General features: G+C 36.0%; 1 protein-coding gene across 1 annotated transcript; it reads left to right on the top strand.

The window, feature by feature from the left end:
- Positions 1-505: 505 nt before the first annotated feature.
- CCHa1-R (CCHamide-1 receptor) lies at positions 506-23,423 on the top strand. Its single transcript, XM_017072486.4, has 9 exons — positions 506-867; positions 13,458-13,983; positions 17,307-17,533; positions 18,409-18,512; positions 18,572-18,781; positions 19,979-20,082; positions 21,172-21,309; positions 22,843-22,989; positions 23,066-23,423. The coding sequence occupies exons 2-9, from the start codon at positions 13,613-13,615 to the stop codon at positions 23,262-23,264; spliced, it is 1,500 nt and encodes a 499-aa protein (XP_016927975.2). The 5' UTR covers positions 506-867; positions 13,458-13,612; the 3' UTR covers positions 23,265-23,423.
- Positions 23,424-24,371: the final 948 nt, after the last annotated feature.

Here is a 24,371-nt window from a genome sequence, read left to right as displayed (position 1 = left end):
ATTAAAAGTGTTTAATTTGCAGTATTGGCATGTTTTCATTTAGGAGAGAGCTATTCAAGCGACTTGAAAGTCACCCATCACTAAGTGAGTCACTGTCATCTCTAGAAGAGAGAGTGTGCTTATATCGATAACATAAAGCCGGCATGCCCAGCGGTATACCGATAGAGTGCAATCAATTGGGCGGTAAATTTGAAATTAGCTTGGGAAATAAGAAAACAAATAAAAGTTTGAACTAAAGTTGTTAGCAAGAAATGAAAACTAAACTAAAATAAAATTTGGGAAACACTGATCAAAGAAGAGGTAGAAATAGGTTTGTTGGCAAGATTGGCGCAACATGTCCGCCAGCAACATGTTTCTGCGCCTGCGCTTCAATGAGCCGGCATTTCTTTTCAGAACTAAACTGAGCGGGGTTCCCCTTTTGGCGCCCCAACTAACCAATCTTCGGATCAATTGTGTGCGTGTTGGTGCTTTTGGCCCAAAACAGCCAGGCAAACGGAAAAGCAGGCCAAACGTTTTCGCGCGCGCCAACAAGTCGCATGCGTTCTCTCCTCTTTTTGCCGACGGATAGTTCAAGTTCAAAAACGGAATTCTTCGGATGTGCTCTGCGTTTTTGGCACCGTTGACGCCAATATCCGGCTATATAGCGTTTCAAGTGCTTTTTTCGCTAAAGAGAATCCAATAAATTTAAATTTAAATTCTTCCCATGTGTGTTGTTGTTGTTATTATTGTGCGGGTGTGTAAACAAAATTTGGCCCAAGTGGCATGTGCTCCTCTTTATCCACATCCACATCCACATCCTGTTTAATGGACATCCCAAATGCGATGACTGGAATCGCTTAAAAACACGGAAAACACTTTAACGCAAATGTAAGCATAAGCATAATAAATAATAACTGCAGATTGATGTAAATGTGTTTATCTGCGGTGTCGGAAATGGCAAATTAAAAATTGATCGGTTAATCTGGCGTAATATTTCTGGCTTTTTGACAGCTGACACTCGAGAGTAAATGGCATATGGCCGCTATATTATTCCAAAAAATTGATGGTAATTCCATAAATTCCCAGTTGTACGCCCACCGACATTCAGAATCTAGAAACGAGACCGTAAAAAAATACGTTTTTCCGGTCCTTGACTGCTCCCAAACTGCAGTTGCACTCGTAAATTGTGAGTTAGGGGAAATAGCTTATATGCATTTACCCATGTGCATTCAAATCGACAAAAACAGGCCCGTTTCCCTGGGTTCTGCTTCTGTTTCCGTTACGCTTTTGTGCTGTTTATTTTGCTTCCGTTTTCCGTTTGCATACAGCTCCATAAATCCTGGATATTGGTTGAAAATTTTCCAAGCCCACTGGTATCGGACCGTAGGAAATTTCCATTTTAATGCAATTTTTGCCCCTGCATGTTGATAGATTTTCTGGTGATTGTGTATTGAATTCCAATCTTGGGTTACGTAATTTCAATGAATAATTCTGCCTAACTATTCCATCATACGAACGATTATTTTTGCAACTATTTCAATATGGTTTTTGTTGACCAGAAGAGTTACATTCCTTTCAATAAATTTTTGATTTTCCTTTACAGAGAAAATATTTTTCGTAATAAAAACAATTAAAAATATTGTTACATTTTTAGTTTGAACCAAACATATAAATTTGAAATGGTGTCAATTCCAAAACTTTTAAAGTATTTAGTTCATAAAACAATTGGATAATAATGGATGCTATAAATTCTATATACAATTATCCAGCGTAAATTAAAGTAATTCCCTAATTCTAATTTTCCTCTTTTAAATTCTAAATTGCATTTAAAATCTATCCTCAGTATTCGTTGTCTTTTAAAATGATTTCTTTTATAACCCTCAGTATTTTTTATTCTCTCCTAGAACTGGAAATATATTTTTAATGCTACCAAGGTAATAAATTCTTGCAAGGAGCTGCAGACGAAAATGCCTTTTAAAATTAGATCAAATATTATGGATATATTTTTTTAAGACAACCATTTAAAATTTGATAGTTTTTTTTCATGTGCACAATAAAAAGTGCATATATATTTCAATTCCCTTTAGTGTATGCAGCCGTTTCAGGTTTCAGTCGCAACCAGAATCTTGAGCTCATGTTTTATTTGGGGATTTGGGCGACACCCTTTTCATGCTGCACACTTAGCCACAAGCCAGGAACTCCCTAGATAATGAAAACCCAGAGGAAAAAACCGAAAACAAAACTGCAGACCAAGAGGCAGGCACTTGAAAATGCATTGAAATGGGAGGGAAAACTCAGAGAAAGGGTTTGAGATGGAAAATAAAAATTTAAATGGAGGTGGAACACCAAAGTGCATCGAATGCGCGTGCCATTTATTAGCTTTTGGCAACCGGAAGAGCTATTAGTATAACTCCCCAGTTTAAATGTGCCATTAAAATAAGCCTCACGATCAGGAAAACTTCTTGGGGGGAAAACCAAACTGCAAGCTTATGGAAAATTTACATAGCCCTCTGGCCTAATCGCTGAAATTGTCTGTCGTTTGCTAAAAATACCATATACCATATAAATGGAGCGTGCTTCTGGACACGATCCGTCCATCCATTCAGTTCATTGAGTAAGTTTGTTTACAATTAGCCGACGCGACAGCATTAAACAAAATCGTGTAAACATAGAAAAAACCTGAATATTGTGCAAAAACATATGTGTGAAAAGTTCGTGAATGTTATTTTCTTTTGGATGGATATGGATTGATTTAAGGTGTCTACAAAATTTTTAACAATAACATCACCTTGCCAAATTTTCGTTGGCAAATGTAACAAAAACAAAAATAAACAGCAAAAAGCCACGCGAAAGCGAAATACATTTTACATTCTCGATTTATTGATTCAGCTTATCTGCGAAAAAGTTCAATTAAAGGCCAAGTTTGCACATTATTTAGGATGAAAATATGTGTACAAATGAACCGGCAACTAATGCGCTTAGATAAGGTCTTTATATCCTCCCCTAGAAGTCATAGACCTACCCCATAAACATGTTTATTACATGATATTTATGTATTCGGGTTACCTTCTGATTTATGCTGGCAACAGTTTGATATGCATCTTTCGCATTTGTTCGTCGCTTTTGTATGTTTTTGCCCCCGTAAAAATAGGAAAACCCAGTGAACCCGGAAAACCGCACCCAGTACGAGAAAATTCCACCCATTTTTTTTATCCCTCAACCTTCGTGGTCGCCGTGGATCTGCTAAGACAAACTAATTTCGCTCCGGCTAATACATACGAATGATAGTCATTTAATTTCTATGAGTCATAAATTTTTATAATGCGCATACGCCGGGTGTGCGCTCGTCTCAGTTGGAAATGAAAATGAAAATGAAAGTAAAGCGGCAAACAATTGCACCTAATTAGGTAGGAAACGAAGCCGAATCCACGGGAAACGCGCTGTTTGCATTTGCAGTTAATCAAGGCTAAGAAAAACAGTGAACTAAAGCCAAACGGAAACTTAAATTGAAATGTAAGATAGTAAGATAGTTGCCCTGCTTTGTTTTAGTTGGGGCAAAGTTCGTTTAGCCAAACAAAACACGTCGGCCAAATGATTTTGTTTGCCCGACACTTCAAGTGTCTGGTTTTGAGGGGTCAGAAACTGTCATTTCTGTTGAGGAGTCAGGGTATCTCTTGAAGTTCTTGTTTGTTTTTTGTGGGCTGGGCAGAGATCATCCCAATTCCAATACAAAAACCAAAACCAAAACCAAATACCAAAGCCAATCACCACAAAACACCCGAGTAATGATGCGAAACTTTTCAAGTGCCTTTGTCTCTCACTTTTCTGGTCTTTCACTTTTATCCGGTTTTTGTTCGAAGGACTCGTCTCTGGACATTGACAGTCCTGCTGTCCTCCCGATTCAAATCTCTTCCCGGAAAAGTTAATAGCAATGCCAAACGGCCAGGATGTCGGCGTATCTGTAAATGGCAAATGATTTAATTGCCTAAGCTTGGAAAAAGGAAGTTCTGATGAAAAATGGGAAGGTTTCTTTTGTTTTATAAAAATAGATTTGTAGGTGGACTATTAAAATATATTTTAAGCTATTCATTTAAAACTTATGTAAACAATTCTGGGAAAACAAGAGACAGAATTATATTTCTATAATTATCTTTGGTTGTAAGCAGTACATATTTTTAGAAAAATTAAAAACTAACCAAACTTATAAAATACTTAAAAATAATTAAACCTTGAAAACTAATTTTTAAAATAATTATTTTCTAATGGTTATATTTTAGAAACTTTAAGCTTTTTATTTTAAACTTACCTTAGGCAAAATCTTAGGTCTTTTTGAAACAATTACTTTCACTACAATTTTTTAAATATAAATATGTATTTATTTATTTAAGATGGTACTAAAGCTTACAAAACTAATACTAACATAGGGGGTGTAGTGCTTAAATATAAATATATTTTATGAGTTATTTACAAAACGTTTACAATACACGTTTTATTAAATTTGTCTAGCTAATATTTAATTTTATAATAGAGACTTTAATATTCCAGCATCACCTGAGCATATTCAGCTGCCTTTCAAGGATTCCGTGCTCTTGGCTAATAAAGTTATTCTTTGCAAAAGTTTATATCCGAGTGCACTTTAACCCCTTGCCAATCCGAAGAGTGCATCACCGTTTAGCCAAGTTGAAAGCCAGACCGATATGCAATTAGCATTATTAGGTTGTGCGTAACACGAAACCGCAATTCCCGCATTGCACAAAGGTTGAATTTTAAATGGTTTTTCCCTATTTCCGACTTTTTTGCCCCTCCAGCTTATGAAATGCTAAAACTTATGCATATTGGTACTTGTGTATACACCCTATTAATTAAGTAACTGAAAGGGAAACAGACGTTTTTAATACAATCGCCTGAAGTTGCCTTTGGGAGGAGCGTTTCTGATAGCGCGCACGCTTCGAATTAATTAATTCCGCTTCTAATATGAAAAGTGTGCGAAGTCTTAGTTCTTGGCTTTCTACTCAAATTAATTTATCGTCTTGTATTCTCAGGAAATTGTATTTCTGTATTCAATTAAAGGGCTTACAAATCTGGAGATTATTGCTAACAACTTTGATTATGATTTTACACAGAAATAAGACTTTAAAACGGAAATAAGCCATCAACGGATTATTCTTTGAAGGTATTTAAATCAGGACAGCTTAGTATTTGTTTATTTTCTACATTGAATCTGGGGGATATTGATTGTTTTTGGAGTTTTACATAATTATGCAAAAATCAATATATTCAATCACAATGCTAATTTTGAGGGAGTTTTTAAAAATAAACATTTCATGTATAATATTTTCAAGACCTTGATAAAAAAGCATAAGATTATGCTTAAAATACCGTTTAAAGTTCCCTTAAACTTAGGAATATTTCACTAGCTTTAAAAGGTTTCATCTTCCTTACCTATATTTTAAAATGTATAAAATCGAGTAATACAATTACGTTTTATTGTTTAAATTATTACTATTAAAAACAATTGTCCTAAAACTAATTACTAAATTATTCCCCTGAATGCCTTTATACATTAACCAGGCAAATTAGAAAAGAACCCAGATAAATTATTATAATAGCGAAATGAACACGGCATAATTTTTGTAATCAGTCATGTGCATCGATTACATTGTTTTCGGCCAAATCACTTCACTAAAAATCAACAAGCTGAAAACGAATCGCGGGAAAATGATTAAAATTGCATAAGCAAAACGGAATTGCCGCATTTTTCACGAGTGAAGGCACCGATCCCCCCCATCAGCCATTTTCCATTTATTTTCCACATTTAATGAGCTTGCCGGGGGGAAGTTAGCACCTCATGTAAGCTGTCATGTAATTTAATATGAGGCGCCTTCTGCTGACACCGATACACCAGGACCTCACTTTCTAGAACCCAGAACCCCATACCCCCAGACTCCTGAAATGGGCAACACCCAACCAATTAACTGTGGGCCATTGTGCACAAAATGGCCCGTGACGGGGCGAAATGCCGAAAGCCGGGCCAAAAGCGGAAGGTCTGGGGACCGGGAGACAAATTACAAAATGAAAATGATATATGTGCTGATGTCTGGGGGGCAGGATGGATTGGGGCATAAGTGCGGCGTGGCCGTCAGTCAGTCATTCAAATTTATCCTAAACTCCTCAACCTCAACCCCTGAAAATACCTCTGGTCCAACAGCTGTTGCTGAATAATGAAGCTGTTTCTACGGCCATCAAAGAAATGTCAACAAACTACGGAAAATCCTTGTGAAAAACAAGTGAAAATTAAGACCTTTAAGGGGAATGTTGAATTATGCAAAGTGTTTGGCATTAAGAATAAAAAATAAAATGTATATATTAGTGAGCAGCTGAGATGCAAGAAAAAAACAAATTGTCAGCATGTGAAAAATTGAAGGCAAATCATTTAAAGACGCCTGAAAGTAGGCCAAGAAATTGGGGTATATCAACTAAAAATAGAAAGAGAATATAAATAGAAACAGGATTACTTTAAAAGCAACTATACAAAAGCATTATTTCATGTTCTGTGTTATGACAAATTCTTTTTAAATATTTTAAATAACTTTGAACTTTACTGAAGTGAAAATAATACTTTCAATGGTCACGCACAAAGCAAAAAAGCTTCCTGAACACAAAAGTTTTATGAAGAGTATTACCCACTCTCCTACGACAAAACATTTAAAATGCCCTTTTGTATTTCAAATTGTCACCCACAGCTACCAAGGCTTTTGTCCAGCCGACTTTGTGTGTGGGACATCCATTACTCAAGTGTATAAATCAAGTGGCGGACACTCCATTTATACGTGCGAAGGACTTTTCCGCTCTGACCCCCAAAAAAACGGAAAACAAATAATGGTAAAAGCGAAACGAGACGAAAAATTGGCACTTCTTAGCGGGCAATTAGTCCTCGTAAATTGCAGAACCGGAAAATTTACTGCAAAACCCAAGGGAAAATGATTAAGAAATAAGTGGTGAAAACCAAATAAAGTTAAATGCCATAATCGGTCTTACATGCAAAATGATTTGTTTAAAATGTCTTAAAAATTAGGAAACGAATTTGCATTTGACTTAATAAAACGTTACATTACATACTCAAGAAATTTTTAAAAACGCCGACTCATAACCTTTAACCTATGGAATTGGGTTAAGTTGAGAGCTTGGCAAAGAACAGAAGCCAGAGATTTTCCTTATTTGCTGGCAAGTGTAGCGTGCTTCAGATTTATATGTATAGTTTGTATGCTAATGGTACATACATGGAAAATAAATTGGTTCCGATGGGTGAAAACACTTACAGAATATCACTTAAAAATATAAAGTTTGACTGTTATAAGGAAAATAGTTTAGTCTTTAAAAAAGAAGTAGAGTTGGTGTAGCAATCCTATGAAAATCTTCTATAAAATATACAGATATATTTCCTTAAATTAAAAATTAGTATAATATTGGGGTGAAATCAATATTAAATTAAAATATCTGTAATGCCAAGAAAATCTTAAAAATATTCGGAAAATGGTTAACGATTTTTTAAATTTGTGTCAATATAATTTCTTAAAAAGTCAAACTTTTAAAATTCTTTCTTCGTTACTACAATATAAAATGTCAAAAAATCTTACTAATATAAATGGAATTTTATTATTACGTTTGTATATTAATACAATAGGCAATTAAATTACCTTAAATTTTTTTGTAAAATCAAAAGCAATCTAGGTTCAACTAAAATTCTACAGTAGATAGTTATATATTACATTATTATATTAGTACTTTACTTTACTTTTACTTACTTTAAAGCGTGTTATTTATACTTTGTAATGTTCCTTTATGTTATTCTGATCAATTATTTTGGCTTAATTTATGATAGACTTCTAAAATTTGTAATTTGTGCTCAGTGCCTCACATGGAAAATGGCTGTCAGACGATTGAAATTGCTCTGTTGCCGACAAAGTTTTGTTCAGACATAGTAATGCACTCTAATTGCGCCCAACGATGCGAATAAAGGCGGCTAAAAATCTAATTGCGATGTCGGCGACCCAACTGCTTATTAAGGGTTATATGAGGGTATACTTCCCGAACACTCTGCTGGTAATTTAAACTTTTTTGCCGCATTGATTGGACCGGACCGCTCCCTCTTTTCTTCCACATAGCGCATTGCGCACTTATCCGGGCCCGTTTTTATTACATTTTTCAGGAAAAATGTTAACACTGTGCTCCTGGTTTTCCTATCGCAAATTTCCTTTGACAATCGATTTTCGGTGCGGGTGGGAAAATTGTTTCCAGTAGACTTTGGGCCACACCGCAGGCCAAAGAAAATTTCATAAAAATAATGGTTACGCGCTATTACATAAATAATTTATCTAGATAATCACAGCCGGAATCCTCCCCTCGTTTATGGCTTTATTTTTAAACCCACTTCCTACAAACCCAACCAAACGAAGCCATTAAGTGTGAATTGGTAAAACCATTTTTATGAAAATGAGAAAAATAATATATTGAAATAACTGAATGAGGAGAAATGCTGCGATAAACGAGGGGAAAAAATTAAATACAACTATGACAATGTATTCCGAATGGCTTATGGGTTGCTTAAATTTGATTTTTTATCGCAGCTCTTTAGTGGTTGTTTTATGTTCTTACATGCCGGTATTCGGGGACACTTTTATATTCACAATCCCACGTCTGGCATTTTAAAGAGTCCGTTGGCCATTAAACGAAGCTTTAAATTTAAACACTTTAATACACCAGTTGATACAACAAATTCGCCAACAATTTAAATGAAACAATAATAGAGTGGATATCAAGATTCAAAAAATTACTGTGCCATTCATAAGCGTTTTTTTCCTGGAATCAATGATTGAACATTTTATTTTTCTTTCATTATATTTGCATACAAAAATAAAATACGGCCAGCAAGGTATTCCATTACATGCGGCAAAACAAATGGCCAATCGCAAATCTTTTGGTAAAGCCAGTCTCCTTTTTTTTAACGCATATTTCATGAAAAATGTAATAGGGATGGGGTTTTTTTTTTACTTTTTCGGGAGTAAGAGTGTCCAAAACGCCCGCGTTATTTATGCAAAACATTCGTGTGTGGCTGTGAATTCCATGGTGTGCCCTTTGTCCCCAAAAACAATGCCGACTTAAGTGCATTTATTATGAGACGCACTAAGTCCCGACCGACTGGTAGATAAAATTCCTCCGGTTTTCGATTCCCATTCGGTTAGCAACGTGAACCGAGTGTTTTCGCAGCGATAATAAAGTTTCGCCACTGGGTTAGGATAGTTATGGGATGGTATGGGAGGATATATAACACCCCACTATCCCCTGGGTTTTCGGGAACGGAGTGCGACGCATTTTAAGTGGCGTGTGGCCGCAGCTGAACTACTGATAAATTGCATTGATTTATCAAAGGCACTCATGAGCATGTAAAAAAAAAAATAACAACTAAGTATTGAAGGATAGGTTTTATGGCGACTTATGGTTTTCCTGGAAATGCTGCATAAACGTATATCAAATAATCTATGAATTTTAGATATTATCATACGAGAAAAATATCTACTGTTTTCTGAAATGTCCAGGTAAATTGTTTCGAAAAAAAAAACGATACTCCTTTTGAAATCGAATATAAATTTGTCTAAATGTAAGCCCTAAGAAAAAGAAAACCTCTCTTTCGGGGCTCATTCACCGAACTTTGGTGTTTAAAATATATTGTTGCATACTTTTAAACACCTTCATAGGTTACTTCAATATAAATTGTTGTAGGCTTTTGTGTCATTCCTTTATACTTAAAAACTGAGGTATTTAATAAAATATTGAGAGGGAAATATTCATAACTAAGATCTTAAAAAAATATTGAGCAAGGAACAAGAGACCGATAATAACATCCATTTATCAGTTTCATTTTAAAGAGACTACACTGCTTTTTTATTTTAAAACGTCAAAAATAGCACTATTTTTACACTTGTTCAAAAAATATATAAATCAAGGAAAGAAAAAGCCTTATTTCATTTTAATGTTTGAAAAAGAAACACATCAATATGTTAGCTGTTTCTGTTCATGCGAAAAAAACTTGAAGAATTGATATAGATATTTCAAAAAATTGATCAGAATATTTATGTTTATAGATATGGTTACGTATGTTTTTATAAATACTTGTATATCAATTTAGTTTTCCTTTTTCTTGACCTACTCATTAATCATTGGCATGTTTTTTCCCCGTCGTAATGCCTTTAAAGTTAGGCGCCTCTCTGTTATCACACCATATTTACAGGGTAAAAATCAGGGGGTGACCCACTCTTGTTGGTAGTACACAGACATTTGACATCCAGATGGTCACCAGATAAGCGGACCTCTGCCGGCCATTGGCTGTCATAAATCACGGCACTCCGCTGTGAAGTTGTTTTTTGTGCGGGTGGAGAGCGATGTAAGCCAGTTATTGATATAGGCTAACAGGTTTATTTGCCGGCCTAATGGCAGCCATACCAAAATATATCAATTTTCCCTGGGGCCATGAATTTATTATGCCGCCGAATTAGATGTTGTGCGTTGTAACTACTTTAAAGAGAATAATTTATCACTTGGCCTAGTCAGTGTCAAAATTCAATTAGCTAAGTGTTGTACAAATAAACCTGACCTCAACCCACAACTTTTCCACCCACTTGTGTTAACATTCAGTTAACAAATTAATTACGCTGGGCGGCAAACAAAGCGGACCAGGACCTTGTTGACAATTCAAACAGGCTCATCAGCCAGCCATTTTCAGTTGCAAAAATATTTCAACGATTTTCAGCTTTTGCCCAGAATTACTTAATTAATGTGCCTTTGTTCTCAAAACTTAATTTGCATTTTCGGGTATTTGCAAGATTGGCTAGCTTATTTTTTCGACCAGCCAAGGGAAGCCTTTCAAGAAGGTCAACAATGGGAAATTTTATTCAATTCAAGTTAGTCGAAGTGCAAGAACTTCTGTGAAGTCTTATAAAGTACCGAATTGGAAAATGTAAAGTAGACATTGAAAAGGAAGAGGGAAAAGTTCTTGAATACCAAAGAAGCAAGAAGGGGTATTCATTAGAAAGGCAAATTAATAAATTATACATCAGACAGAAAGTAATTACCTTTAAACTTTATTACAGTAATGCCTTAAATCCGTATAAAATAATTACAAATTTAAAAAAGGCATTAAATGGTATTTATTTACACAGCATCTAAAATTACGCATACGCCACAGGAACAAAAAAAGATATTCATTAAAATAATCTATTTGATAAATGATATATTACAATAAATCAGATGTAGTTAACTACATAATACTTTGTTAATTATGCTCTTAACATCAATAATATGAAGCTTATCAAAAAGGCTTTTAATAATATCATTTTACTTAATACTTAGTATTACTCATACGCCACCAGTACCCGCATTTCAATGTTTGTTTGTTTTGCTTTTTTTAATTTCCCTACGAACTAATATGTTTTTTATGTTCTGGGCAATTAAACAGCAGCGGATTACGCTCGTAAATTCATTAAAAATCAATTGATTTTATTTACCAGCAGCAAAAACTGCAGGAGATGGGATAATAACTTCCACAAAGTTCAAAAAATATGTAGGACTTGAACTATTTGCTGGCAAATCGAAAACTTGGTCCTTTTGTTTACCTGAGTTGGCCAAGACAATGTTTAGCTATGAAGGGAAAGTTTTTTCAATTGATGGCATCTCAAGTTTGCTTAATTAGTCTTTCTTTAAGATTGAGTTACTTAATGGTAGAGCCATTAAATTGAACATAAGCAAGTTTAACTAGTAAAATTTAAGCTATGCAACTAAGCAACAATCAAATGAAATTCTGTTACGAAAAGTGAAAACTTCTATGGACACTTACACTTAAGCAACTTTGTGGCATCGGAATAACGCCTCTTCGGGTTTATGCAAATTGTATTTATGCATTCATACGGATTTGATTTTAAGGCATCTGTTTTTACAGTTCCTCCATCACATTTTCGATGCCATCCGGATAAGTTGTTGTTGGGATAGGAAAGTGGTGAATAGCCGGGGGGCTTAGGGATTTTTCAGGATGTTTACATTCACCTGGCGAGGAAACGCCGTTGGATCTCGAATCTTGGATGGCAGACCATTCATATTTTTATTACAAAGGAATGACAGCGGCGGCGAAAGAGGAAAAGCCGAACGCACAGATTTCAATTACGCAGAGTTTTCCTTCTCTCAAGAAAATCCTGATGGTGTTGTTGTTGTCTTTCCAGCTTTTCCTGCTGGCCATCCAAGTCATTGAAGTTTCCTTGGGCGTCGGTTACATTTTATGAGTCACTGTAAAGAGATGTGAGATGATGGTGTATGTATGTGCGCTTAATGGCTGGGAATGTAATGACAGGATATGCATTCCTTGAAGTGTCGAAAGGGGGTGGGGAAAAGGAGTCGGGGTGTCACACCATCAAGTTGATAAGAAATTCCACGCTAATGCCATAAATCTGAAACATAAAGCCCCCTACTCATAGCCTGATTTTCCCGGTAACATCCCATCCCGGCTTTAATGCAAAGTTAGCACGTGTTTTGAGAAACTTTGAAAAACGGAATACCAAATTAGCCAGCTGAAGGCTAAAGTCGATTTAAGGATAATGTTCACAGGGATTCGTTGAAATGTATTCTGCTGGAAAAGCAAATGTGCATCTGTGATGCAATTATCCAGTTAAGGGAACAAATGCAATTCAATTTCAAAAGGGAATAAATCAAACTTAGTTAGAGAGGATTAAATTTGATGTCCGACTAGATGTGTTTCTGTAATTTTCGTAACAAGAAAGTTCTTGTTATTTGGGTGTTTGTGTAGTTAAGTTGTGTACAAGATTTTACAAATAATTATAAGAGGTGGAACAACATTTTCAATTAATAAGACTTCTTACAAATGTATCCAAAAATGTATCTTATAAATGTATCTGACCTTATTATATCTTTCAAATTTTTTTTAAAAATACACAAGACTTTTATATCACCTATTTGATATAGTTTTAGATTCTTTAAATATATCAAAATAATAATTCCCAGCATACTTAATAAAAATAACAAAAACTTTCCTTTTGTTTTCCCGATTTTCCACTCCAGAAATCAACAATTAGCAGCCAAAACCTTCTTCAATTAAAGTTTAATTTACCCCTTTTCAATTTTACGCATTCAACATTCAAGTCTGCCTTAGAACAATAGAAACTTATTTGCCCTAAAAACCAAAAACCAACAATTTGATCCCACAGTAAATTTATATGTGCAATTTCCCACCCGGAAAAGTAAACAAATACGAGTTGAATCGACCATTTAATGGCACAAAATATTTTTTGGGCTATTGGGCGGCTAGAATTTAGTACTGAATAATTGAATTTCCTACAGATCCATTAAAGCAAAACCGAAAGCAAATTGAATCAATTTCATGTTACAAATTGTATTGTTTTTCCCCTATTTTGCAGTTGGCTAAAATTGAATGCAAAAATGCAGAAGGCAACGAGCCGTGAAGGAATCAAATTAATCATGTTGGCTTAAACAATTTGCCTGTTTGGTGGCCAAGAAATACTTTGGCATTGAGCGAAGGAGAATCGAGCGGAGTCAGTTGATTTTTCCCCTGATGATAGCCAACTTGGTGAGCATGGAAATGGACTTGGATGTGGAATTTTCCGGGGATTCCCCGCCACTGCCCACGCCGCTGAACGTAACGCAGGCTCTCTGGGATCTGGCCATGCTGGCCACGTCCACCACCCAGTGGCCCCTCCTCCAGGACACCGGATCCGGAACCCCCTCCTCATTCTCCTCCTCCTCGGCGGAGAACTTCAGCGAACTGGCCGTCACCGAGACACCCTACGTGCCCTACGGCCGGCGACCGGAAACCTACATCGTGCCCATCCTGTTCGCCCTGATCTTCGTGGTCGGCGTCCTGGGCAATGGCACCCTGATTGTCGTCTTCCTCAGCGTGCGCCAGATGCGGAATGTTCCCAACACGTGAGTGTCCCGGCAAAAGTTTGCGTAACTTTTGGGAAGATGGGTTCCGTAGGGGCAGCTTATGGTAATGATGGGTTACTGCCTATGCTTGACCTCTTTGTTCATGCTGGAATAATTTCTTTATTAAATATACACTATTCAATAAATAAAGGTTTATTTTAGTTCTATATTCAAGTATAATAGGGATATTTTCAAATAATACTGGATAAACTTAATTAAACTTATGAGTACTAACTATCTCTGGTTTTTAAAGACTTGACTAAATCTTCATTTCAAAAACTTATTCCAAAAATGATTAAGGCCTAACAAGATATTTATAAACCTTTGTAAAAAAGATTGATAATAGTTTAAGTAGTTTCGAGGTTTTGAAATCAAATTTAATAAACCTTTTAGGTACTTTGCATCGGAATAAGTGGTCGTAGGTATATGTGAAATAATATAAACCATAAGTTTTGCAAGGCCTTAAGAATACATGTTCAATTAAAAAATACTTATTTAATACAGATTTAGCTTCAAGGAGATGTATTTATTATCATTTATTGTGGAATTTAAAAAATCTATCATTTGAATCAAATATTTTCATAAGACATACCCATTGAAAAAGAGAGAAGGGGTATGTATAATACTTTGTTAGGAAATTTAAAATATTAGGGAAAGTTTGAATTACTCTAGCTTATAAATTTGCTAAAAATACCTCTTATTTATAGTTCTTGCTAGGATATTTAATAAGTTGTTTTAAGTCTTATTGACCTTTTATATTTGCACCCAAAACCTTTATTCAGTGACTAAAATCTGTGTTACAAACCAAAAACTACCTGTAGGCAATCACCTAGTCGTAACACCTGCACGCCCACCTACTTGGCAAATGCCTCTTTGATTTACGGGGAACTTAAATTGAATTTAATTATATGCCGCACGCCTGGCAGCGAAGAGTCTGCGCCAAATTATGCATGCAAAAGGCAAATGTCACGAGTTGGCCAAGAGCAATGCCTGAAATGAGTCCCCTTTAACCCGAACCCATCCTTCCCACCTTCGGTTAATTAAGTGGTATGCCAGGCAGGAAAAGTCAGTCGGGTGGCGATGATAATGGTAATGCTGTTGCCGCCTCCGCTTGGAAATTGCTCAAAATTTCCCTTTCACATGGAGGGAAAACATGTGCCCACCAAACACACATTCTGCCGATCGATTGGCAGCTGTTGATGTTTGGATGTTAGGATGACAGGATGTTTGGGTGTATGGATGTTTTAGCAGTGGAGCAGCAAAATGGCATAACTAATTAGTCATGTCGGCGTTGATTTTTGTACATACTACGTAAGTACGTACGTACATACAGTGTGCGCCATAAATCAAGTTATTCTACCAGGCTTACGAACGAGATAAATATGATTTTCGGGCAGACAATAACCTTATGTGACATACACGAGCGAACATCTCCGTTGTAGACATTCTGGGAAGCCAGAGTAATTCGTTAAAGGCGACTGAATTTGAATTGCAGGAGTATTCTGGGGCCAAGGGAAGCCATTCGGTAAATTGAGGCATTTAAAGTGACAATAACTGTTTAAGAAAATGTGAATTTAAGGAAGTTTTGACTTTTCTTTTGATACTTTTCGTGAAATTTAAGAACTGTGTGTTGTATTTTCATGAGGTTCTAGTTCCAAACTCAGTTTCTGTACTTCATTTTGGATTATTAAAAAGTATTCGCTTTGGGATTAGTTAGTAGAATTATTTACTTTAAAAATGATTTAATTCTATCCTTCAATCAAATTTCTAAAACCAAAAGCGAAAGATCATCTAGAACATTGAGATGACCCAATAAACTTAAATCGCTTTTACCTATTCGAAGAAATTCAAATAACTTGTTAGTAAAGGGTTATTTCTAAGTAAGAGTAGTCCAAAAAAAAAAGTATCTTATTCTCTTGCTTAATTTTACGGATTTTACTGTTCGATAAACTTGCGCAATGCGCAAAACTGCTAAAAAGCCAATTAGTACTTTCTACAAACTCACCATTTCCTAATATTGACAGGTTTTTTGTCTCGAATGAGATTAAAAACAAGTATAATAAGTAAAAACAAGTAATTAAATAGAATAAGCATCACTCATACGTACTGTTGACTTTGATGATAAGGCAGCAGTACGGAAGATTGATAAACTCTAAGCTAATCCGCAAGCTCTTAGAAACCTAATCTACTTTTTCTCTCTTAAAGTATTTTTTGTTGTACTGAACTTTTACACTTAGGTTCTTCGATTGGCCATTTTAAGGACTCTAGAATTCCTGTGGCTGACAATTTTCTCGATAATTTTGCCCCGCTCGTAAAATAAATAACTTAAACAGCACGGTTTCTAGTGGCAACATCTTGGCTCAGTGAAGAAGTTTATTAGCGACACGAGTTTATCATTAAGCGGATGACCTTTGTGCGGGGGGTTGGGGGTGAAAAAGCAGGCCCTTGCGGCTTGTGGCCAATTAAAACATTCCACTTTGTTGGTCGGAAGTGGTCAATGCGGCTCGAAGAGCAGCGCCACTTAAAGCCGGATTGTTGTGCCACATATACGGGCCATACGAGCACTTTAATCGCGTCACGAATGGCAAGGCATAAACTATGATTTTCCAACACGATTTTGCATCAAGCTTAATTCACATAAAACTCGCAGACGAAAGGAAATGTCAACTGATCAAATTACGCTGAAATTGCATTTCGTAGCCTGGGTAAAAGCCGAAATGGGTGCTTTAAAAGCCAAGTGCCTGGCCAGGAGACAGAAAGACCCTTATCGACTTTGCCGGGGGCCACAAAAACGTAATTTGGTATTGCATTTCCATTTCCAGAACGTGGCAAACAAAGTGCCACATGCAGCTTATTTATGGAAAGCCAAGAGGTTGGATAAAGTCGGAATCACTGCAAGAGAACCATTTATTCGCAGCCACTGTGGTCTCAAGTGTGTCCTGGGCGATGGTAAAAAGAAAAGCCCCCACAACAAACAAATAGTGAAATTCGCCTTTATTTCACTTTTCCGGCAGCGCAATATTTACATTCCACTTAATAAGGCTTTTGCTAGATAAATCATTCATTGCTTTACCCCTAAGTCAGCTTATATATTTTATATTGTATATATACAATTTCCTAAAAAGTTTGGCAAACATAAATCAACGCGGTGCCACATTTTTATCACACTTCAAGGACACGTGCTGGCCAAAAAGATGAGTTAACCCCGCCCGCAAAGTCATCCCTCTTATCTCAGAAAATAGAACATAAATCCATGGGTTTCGCTTTTCCTTATTTTCCTTGAAGTGAAGTTTTATTTCTTTAATAAACATTTCTTGTTTTAGGTATATTTTATCACTGGCCCTCGCAGATCTTCTGGTTATTGTGACCACAGTGCCATTGGCATCCACGGTTTACACCGTGGAGTATTGGCCATATGGCAGCTTCCTCTGCAGCCTCTCTGAGTTCATGAAGGATGTGTCCATTGGGGTATCGGTCTTCACCCTGACTGCCTTGTCGGGCGATCGGTACTTTGCCATCGTGGATCCCTTGAGAAAGTTTCACGCTCATGGTAAGTTTCACATACATATGTATTTAGAGAAGAGCTTTACTAAATTATTTATATCACCAACTTTTCTGTTAAATGAAAAATTTTGATATCCAATAATTTAAAAAAGATATTGTAAACTGCATTTTTTTGTTTTCCCACTCTTTAAAAATATTTGGACATCTTAAAAATGTTAAAAAATATAAAAAAGAATAGCACAATTTTTTATTACATTGCACATTCTCCCACTTTTCAAAATATTTGAACGTCTAAAAAATGTTAAAAAATAAAGAAAGAAGATAAAACTTTTTATAAAATAATCATTTATTTTTTACATTTTTCTCCTTTTATCCACACTAAATTTTTTTTAAATTTCATTACTACGAGTATAGATACCAAAATTTCTTTTGGTGTAGTAGTTCCATATTTCATATGCAAAATACATTTTAAAACAGCCTTATTTACTCTCAAAAGAGTAATAATTGCATATATTACACAAACGAAATATTCTCTTTATCAATAGCAAATTTTGCGCATTTTAATTATAACGCATATCAAGTTCTTAAAAAAAGATAAATGTTGTGGTGGCTTCCAAATCATAACATTTACAATATGCAAAAATTAACTCAATCAGTTTACGGAAATCCGATGTTCACCTGAATTCCACAATTTACATTTACCTCCTTCCTTACTCACACCAATTAGTTTGTAAATTAAATACATATTTTCCAGGAGAAGAATTCAATTTTAATATTAAATTCCATGAACAAAATACTGAACCAAAAATGGTTTGTAACTAGAAGTACCTTTCGGTGGAAACCGACCAAAAATATTGGTTGGCATATAACCAAAATGTTCATAATTTTTTAATTAAATAATACATTTTAAATATATTTTAGGAGGCGGTCGTCGGGCCACCAGAATGACCCTGGCCACAGCGGTTTCCATTTGGCTGCTGGCCATCCTCTGTGGATTGCCAGCCCTCCTGGGCAGCAACCTAAAGGCAGGTCATCCCATTTAACCTTTTATACACCATTTTAATACATATTACTAACCCTGCAGCACCTCGGGATCAACGAGAAGTCGATTGTCATCTGCTATCCGTATCCGGAGGAGTGGGGCATCAGCTACGCCAAGTCCATGGTCCTGCTGCACTTCCTGGTCTACTATGCCCTGCCCCTGGTGATCATCGCCGTGTTCTACGTGCTAATCGCCCTCCATTTGATGTATTCGGCCAGTGTCCCTGGCGAAATTCAGGGAGCCGTCCGCCAGGTCAGTCCAAAATTCAATTTATCTCCTCTAAAAGGTATAAGCACCACCAATTGAAATCAATCATTGAGGCCCCTAACTCTACACAAAAAACGAGGGAGCTTCATAAAAGTGAATTATAAAGTTTTTCCACAACTATTTTCGCAAGGTCCGCAGCCGCAAAAAATAAAATGTGTGTGCTGAAAAGTTTTTCCATTCAGTTGGGTGGCATGAAATATTCATACTAACTGGACCATCGCTCTAAAATGCCAACTGAATTGGAGGGTTACTAGAATAAATTGACGAACTTTTTAGTGGTTTAAGCGGCATGTGCGCTCATCAATAAGTATTTCTTATGCCAGCTGTCGCATGGCGAGTTTACCACATAATGGTATACATTTCAGGAGTAACGTGTTTTGTATTTTATATCCAGTTCGTTATAACTCTTTTACTTGCTTTTGTTTTTTCAGGAAAACTCGTGTGTGCCTGCCTTTTGGCATTGTCTTTCAGACAGCACGTGTTTCAAGAGTTTAGTGAAATAAAACAATCTTCAGAGTCACGGATTTTAAACGTTTTATTATATGCCATCTCTCAGATTGAACGTTAATTTAGTTTCAGGTCTTTAAAAGTTTGCGCTTTTGTTTGTAAAAAAACTTTGTTGGAGCTTCCCTGCTTCAATTGTCTCTGACTTTGTGTTGAATTTCAATGGCATCTCGACTTTGTTAGGACAATATAAACGTTATGCTCCTTAAAAATTCAATTTCGAAACAATGGAAGGCATTAGAGCTTAAAATTTTAAAGTTTTATACAAATATAAGCACTTTAATGATGATTAAGGCCTTATGACACTTGCTAGATTTCTTAATATTATTAATTGGATTTATTTTATAAGGCCATTGACACTTGGTGAAAATATAGTTTAGAGCTTTGCAAAAACTGTTTAATTTTATACATTAAATCTTGTTGAATTTGCCCCCACTTTTTAAAATAATTCTAGTCAATAAGTTTAAAATAAAGTAGGTGTCACAGTGCCTTAAGGCCTATAACTTTGAAGATTTCAAAGACCATTTTCTCTGTAAGAAACTTTGGTTGAAGTGAAATCAAGTGAATAATAGGATGATGTTTATTTCATAGAACTTCAAATATACTTTGTGTTTGCAGTGATATCCATGTTTTAAAGACCGTTTCTCATAACTTGTGATTCTGTTTAATTTTTTTCAGGTTCGGGCTCGTCGCAAGGTGGCTGTTACTGTGTTGGCCTTCGTTGTCATCTTTGGCATTTGCTTTCTACCCTATCACGTCTTCTTCCTGTGGTTCTACTTCTGGTGAGTGCTCTGAGTTCCCCTGATTTCGACCCACCTCCCCTGGGAGAGGGGCTGTGCTAAACTGGGTGTCGTCATGAATGAATGGATGGAAAGTCAATTTGTCAAGCGGATAAAAGGGAACCTGCCAGCGCCAAGGGATGTAGTGTAGATATAGCTATATAGCCCTGTTCACAAAGGAGTCCTGCGTATGAGTAATGTTGTTGCCATTTGTCCGACACTTGTTCGCCCCGGACGCTGGACAATCAATTTCCCCCTGATATCTCCATTATGGGTGCTTTGCAACTCTGACTCTCGGTGTTTGTTTGTGCTCTCTTTTTTAAGGGGGTACTGGGAGATTAAAGGGGTATATTGGACCATTTGAAATATGTATTTTGAAGTATTTTAATAGTTCTAAGATCCAATCAATTTTCCCCTGACATCTCCATTGTGGGTTCTTTGCAACTCTGACACTCGATGTTTGTTGTAAAGAGTTACTGGGAGATTAAAGAGTTACTGGGAGATTTAAGGGGTATATTGGACCATTTGGAATACGTATTATAAAGTATTTTCTATAATTTCAAGATCAATATTAAATGGTTTTTGTTTTATATTAAGGATGTGTTTTTTTGTATACTAAAAATATACCATCTATCATCATAGATACCATAAATACTCAATCATAAAGCTTAAAATTATCTTTAATTTAGGTACAGTTTGACAATCATTTGATTTTTAGCAGGAGGAGCCGTTTATAGTTTTGATTCTATCTAATAATGCCTCATAGACCTTCTGTAATAAGTTTCCTGAAAGATTTTAATAATCCATATCCTCCAATGGATTTTTTCTAGGAAAAACCTTTTATAGCATTATGCAACTTGCTTACATTTTGACAAGCTGATGGGATATATTTTAAGAAGTCAAAGCAATTTATAAGATATCTGTATATAGATTCATGGAAAGTTTTTCAGTTGTAGAGCCTGTTTTTTAAAATACATCCAGTCAAAAGAAAGTAAAGCAATATCCCACAAGTGCAACACTTTTTTACTGCGTATATGATAGTCGACTAAGGTAACCCTGGGATTCCATCTCGTATTTTTCCCGTATTTTCAGGCCCACCGCCCAGGAGGATTACAATGCCTTCTGGCATGTGCTGCGCATCGTCGCCTACTGCATGTCCTTTGCCAACAGCTGCGCCAATCCCGTGGCCCTCTACTTTGTGAGCGGGGCCTTCCGCAAGCATTTCAATAGGTATTTGTTCGTTTACATCAATCCACCAGCCGCATAACAGCGCTACAGCATGATTAATCGGTACTCGCTAGTCGGCAGACGACTGTCGCTAGCAAATCAATAAACAAACTGTAGCCCCGTAACTGTAAGCCAACTGCAATTTGTATCTCTCTTTCTAAACAAAACTCATAACTTTAGAGTAACAGAAAAAAACTGAAAACATTCGAGCAAACATGCGTGACTTGAAAGTTCACTTTGATTTTACCCAAAACTTTTGGCACAAAGCAATCAGTAGTTCTTTTATTGTTATTCTTTGGGAGTTGGTAAGAGCATTGAATTTCTTTTTTGTATTTTTGTTTGCTTTTATACTCAGCCGTATTTGCAGTTTTCCATTTTTTATTTAATTTAAATATAAATATTCATGACTGTCAATTTGAGAGCTCTACTGATGACATGATAAAGCTAGGTGAAATAATTAACTGCTGAACAGCATTTCAAAAGGAGTTTTTATTCAATTTATAATGAATAGCATTTTAATAAAAATCACAAGAATGGTATGAAAAATCGGGAACCATATGGTGCCTGCATTTAATTTCTAATTTTCTTCTCAACTTGCATTGAACTGCACTCGATGACCAACACTCAACTTCCCCTTCGAAATGAGTATCTGTATCTGAACCAGCTCTCAAATTGCAATTTTAAATTGTTTGTTGCTTCCGTTTGAACTCGCAAAGTGCCTGACCATCACGCATGCACTGATAGAAATTGTGGCCAAATTAGTTTGGACATTTTTTTATTGGTATTAATCATTTAAAATACTTATAAACACATTTTTGTATTGATTATAGTATACTGATCTGATGAGTCATTGAAAGCTCGAAGAATTTTACACCATAGATGTTACAATTCTTAAAAAACAACCAAATTATCTGCTAAAATTTTAAAAACTAAAAAAAATTTAGTTTTTTTGATGTTAAAAGTGACAAGGAGCTTTTTTGCATACATTTTTTTAGTTCTTGATTTCAAGAACGTTTCTTCTTAAATAAGTGAGAAGACAAATTCTCAAATTGCGATTAACCGATCTTGCATGTTTTCCGATCTCAGCTCTTTTGAGTGTAGATATCCAAAATATTGTAGTTTATAAAAATTATTAAATTATTAATTAAATTATTTTTAAATTTCATCTAGAGTCCAGATTTTTATGTCACCGTTTTTAAAAATAAATCCCTCAAATATTTGTGACTTATTTAATGTTACTTTTTTAAATATTATAAGTAGAAAATTGTAAAAGTCACTAGAGCTTTCAATGACGCACATAAACTCATGACCAAAATCAGAGTATGCCAAACACTTAGATGATTTCAAACTACCTCCAAATATTTTTGCTCAGTGTAAACACGTATGACCCCCGCAACACTCTGTCCATTAAGCGAATTTTATGAAATATTTTTGTTTGACACGCGAATCTGGCTTTCTGTTCCCGGCAATGGGAACTCCATTCTCTTGCATATCCACATCCACATCCACATCCGTATTCGTATCCGTATCCGACAGATACCTGTTCTGCCGCGGAGCGAGTGGACGGCGCAAGAAGCGCGGCCAGCACGACACCTTCTGCATGCACCGGGACACCTCGCTGACCAGCACCGCCTCGAAGCGCTACCAATCCCGCCACTCCTGCTACCAGAGCACCATCCGCAGGTGAGTGTGCCCCGCATCTATTTTTGGAATTTCCACGAAATGTCCATCACTTTAACCCGCCACAATGGACACACAGCTGTCGCCTGCAGGAGACAACGATAACCACGCTGCCAAATGGCGGGAATCAGAACGGAGCCCCCATTTCAGCCGTCGATCTGGGCCATAACCCGGGTCACAATGAGGCACCGCCGGGCTATGGCTTTCTGCCGCTTAACGAACTTGGCCAGCAGAAGCGTACGCACCCACCAAAATTCCAGGAGTCCCTTTTGAACTGAGTTCCCGGAAGATGTTATGGTAACAAACAATGGATTTAAACGGAGTTTACAGGAATTCGGGCAGCCAGTTGCCGTGGTATCCTCAGCTCTCCACAGAAATCAAAAGTATAAGTAGTTAAAAGCTTTGTATTATTTAAACTTAAAAATTAAATTTAAAAAAAAAATGTAAGGAAAACCTTTACACTTATGAGATTAATTATATATCATTTTATTTAAAGCTATTTTAACACAAGTTTTCCATTTTAGTTATATTGTTTAACCAATTTTTATATAAAACCTGTAAACGTAAACCTTTAATAGACTTAAGCTTAAAAGTTTTCTTAAGTTACTTAACATATTATTTCAAATTTACCCCATAAATGAAGAATTCCCCTATCTTTTTGGTTTCAACCCTTTTCTTAGAATGTATCTTTTATAGTTTTAACAGCAGTTTAAAATGTTTTTGTGTAGAACTTTGTCAACGAGACAAAGTTACTAACTTAATGTTACTTTCACATAATGTAAATATAAACATACCAAAGAATTTTGATGTCATTTTTCCGTGTAAAAGTCGTAGAATCTAAGCTTATAAACTAAAGTATTGCAGCCGTGGCACGGCTTTAAGCTATAAATTATATAATTCTTAACCTAAGAAGAAAGCTAAAACATATTGTGTGCTTTTAAATAGACTCCGTTTTATAGCTAATCACAGAAACTTTGTAAATACATTTTTATGTGCCGACATATAGTTGAAAATAAATGTAAATTGTGCGTTAAAAACTTTGTTTCTATCTGTCTATGTGCGTGGCAAATGTCAGTGAAAATCCTGAAAAACCAGATGGCTGCGAACAAGAGATGAAAATTTATGGGGAATTAAATAACAAAAGACAACTTTAAGGAGCACTAGAGGAAAACTTTCACCACCGCAACAACAACAGAAAAGCAGGCCGGTCGTGACCTGGGAAAAGGAAAAGCGGATTGAATTGGATTGGTTTGGAAAACTCCCTGCGGTTCTTGGGTTCTGCGTGGGACACTTTTCGGGGAGATTAATTGGTTTGGCCGCAGGCCCAAAAAGGTGAAATCGGAGTCACAACTTAATCTTATTCACTTCAAACAAATTGCTAGACC

Source organism: Drosophila suzukii, chromosome 2R, assembly GCF_043229965.1.
Source record: "Drosophila suzukii chromosome 2R, CBGP_Dsuzu_IsoJpt1.0, whole genome shotgun sequence".
Classification (NCBI taxonomy): Eukaryota; Metazoa; Arthropoda; class Insecta; order Diptera; family Drosophilidae; genus Drosophila; species Drosophila suzukii.
This window is presented reverse-complemented; position numbering and strand designations above follow the sequence as displayed.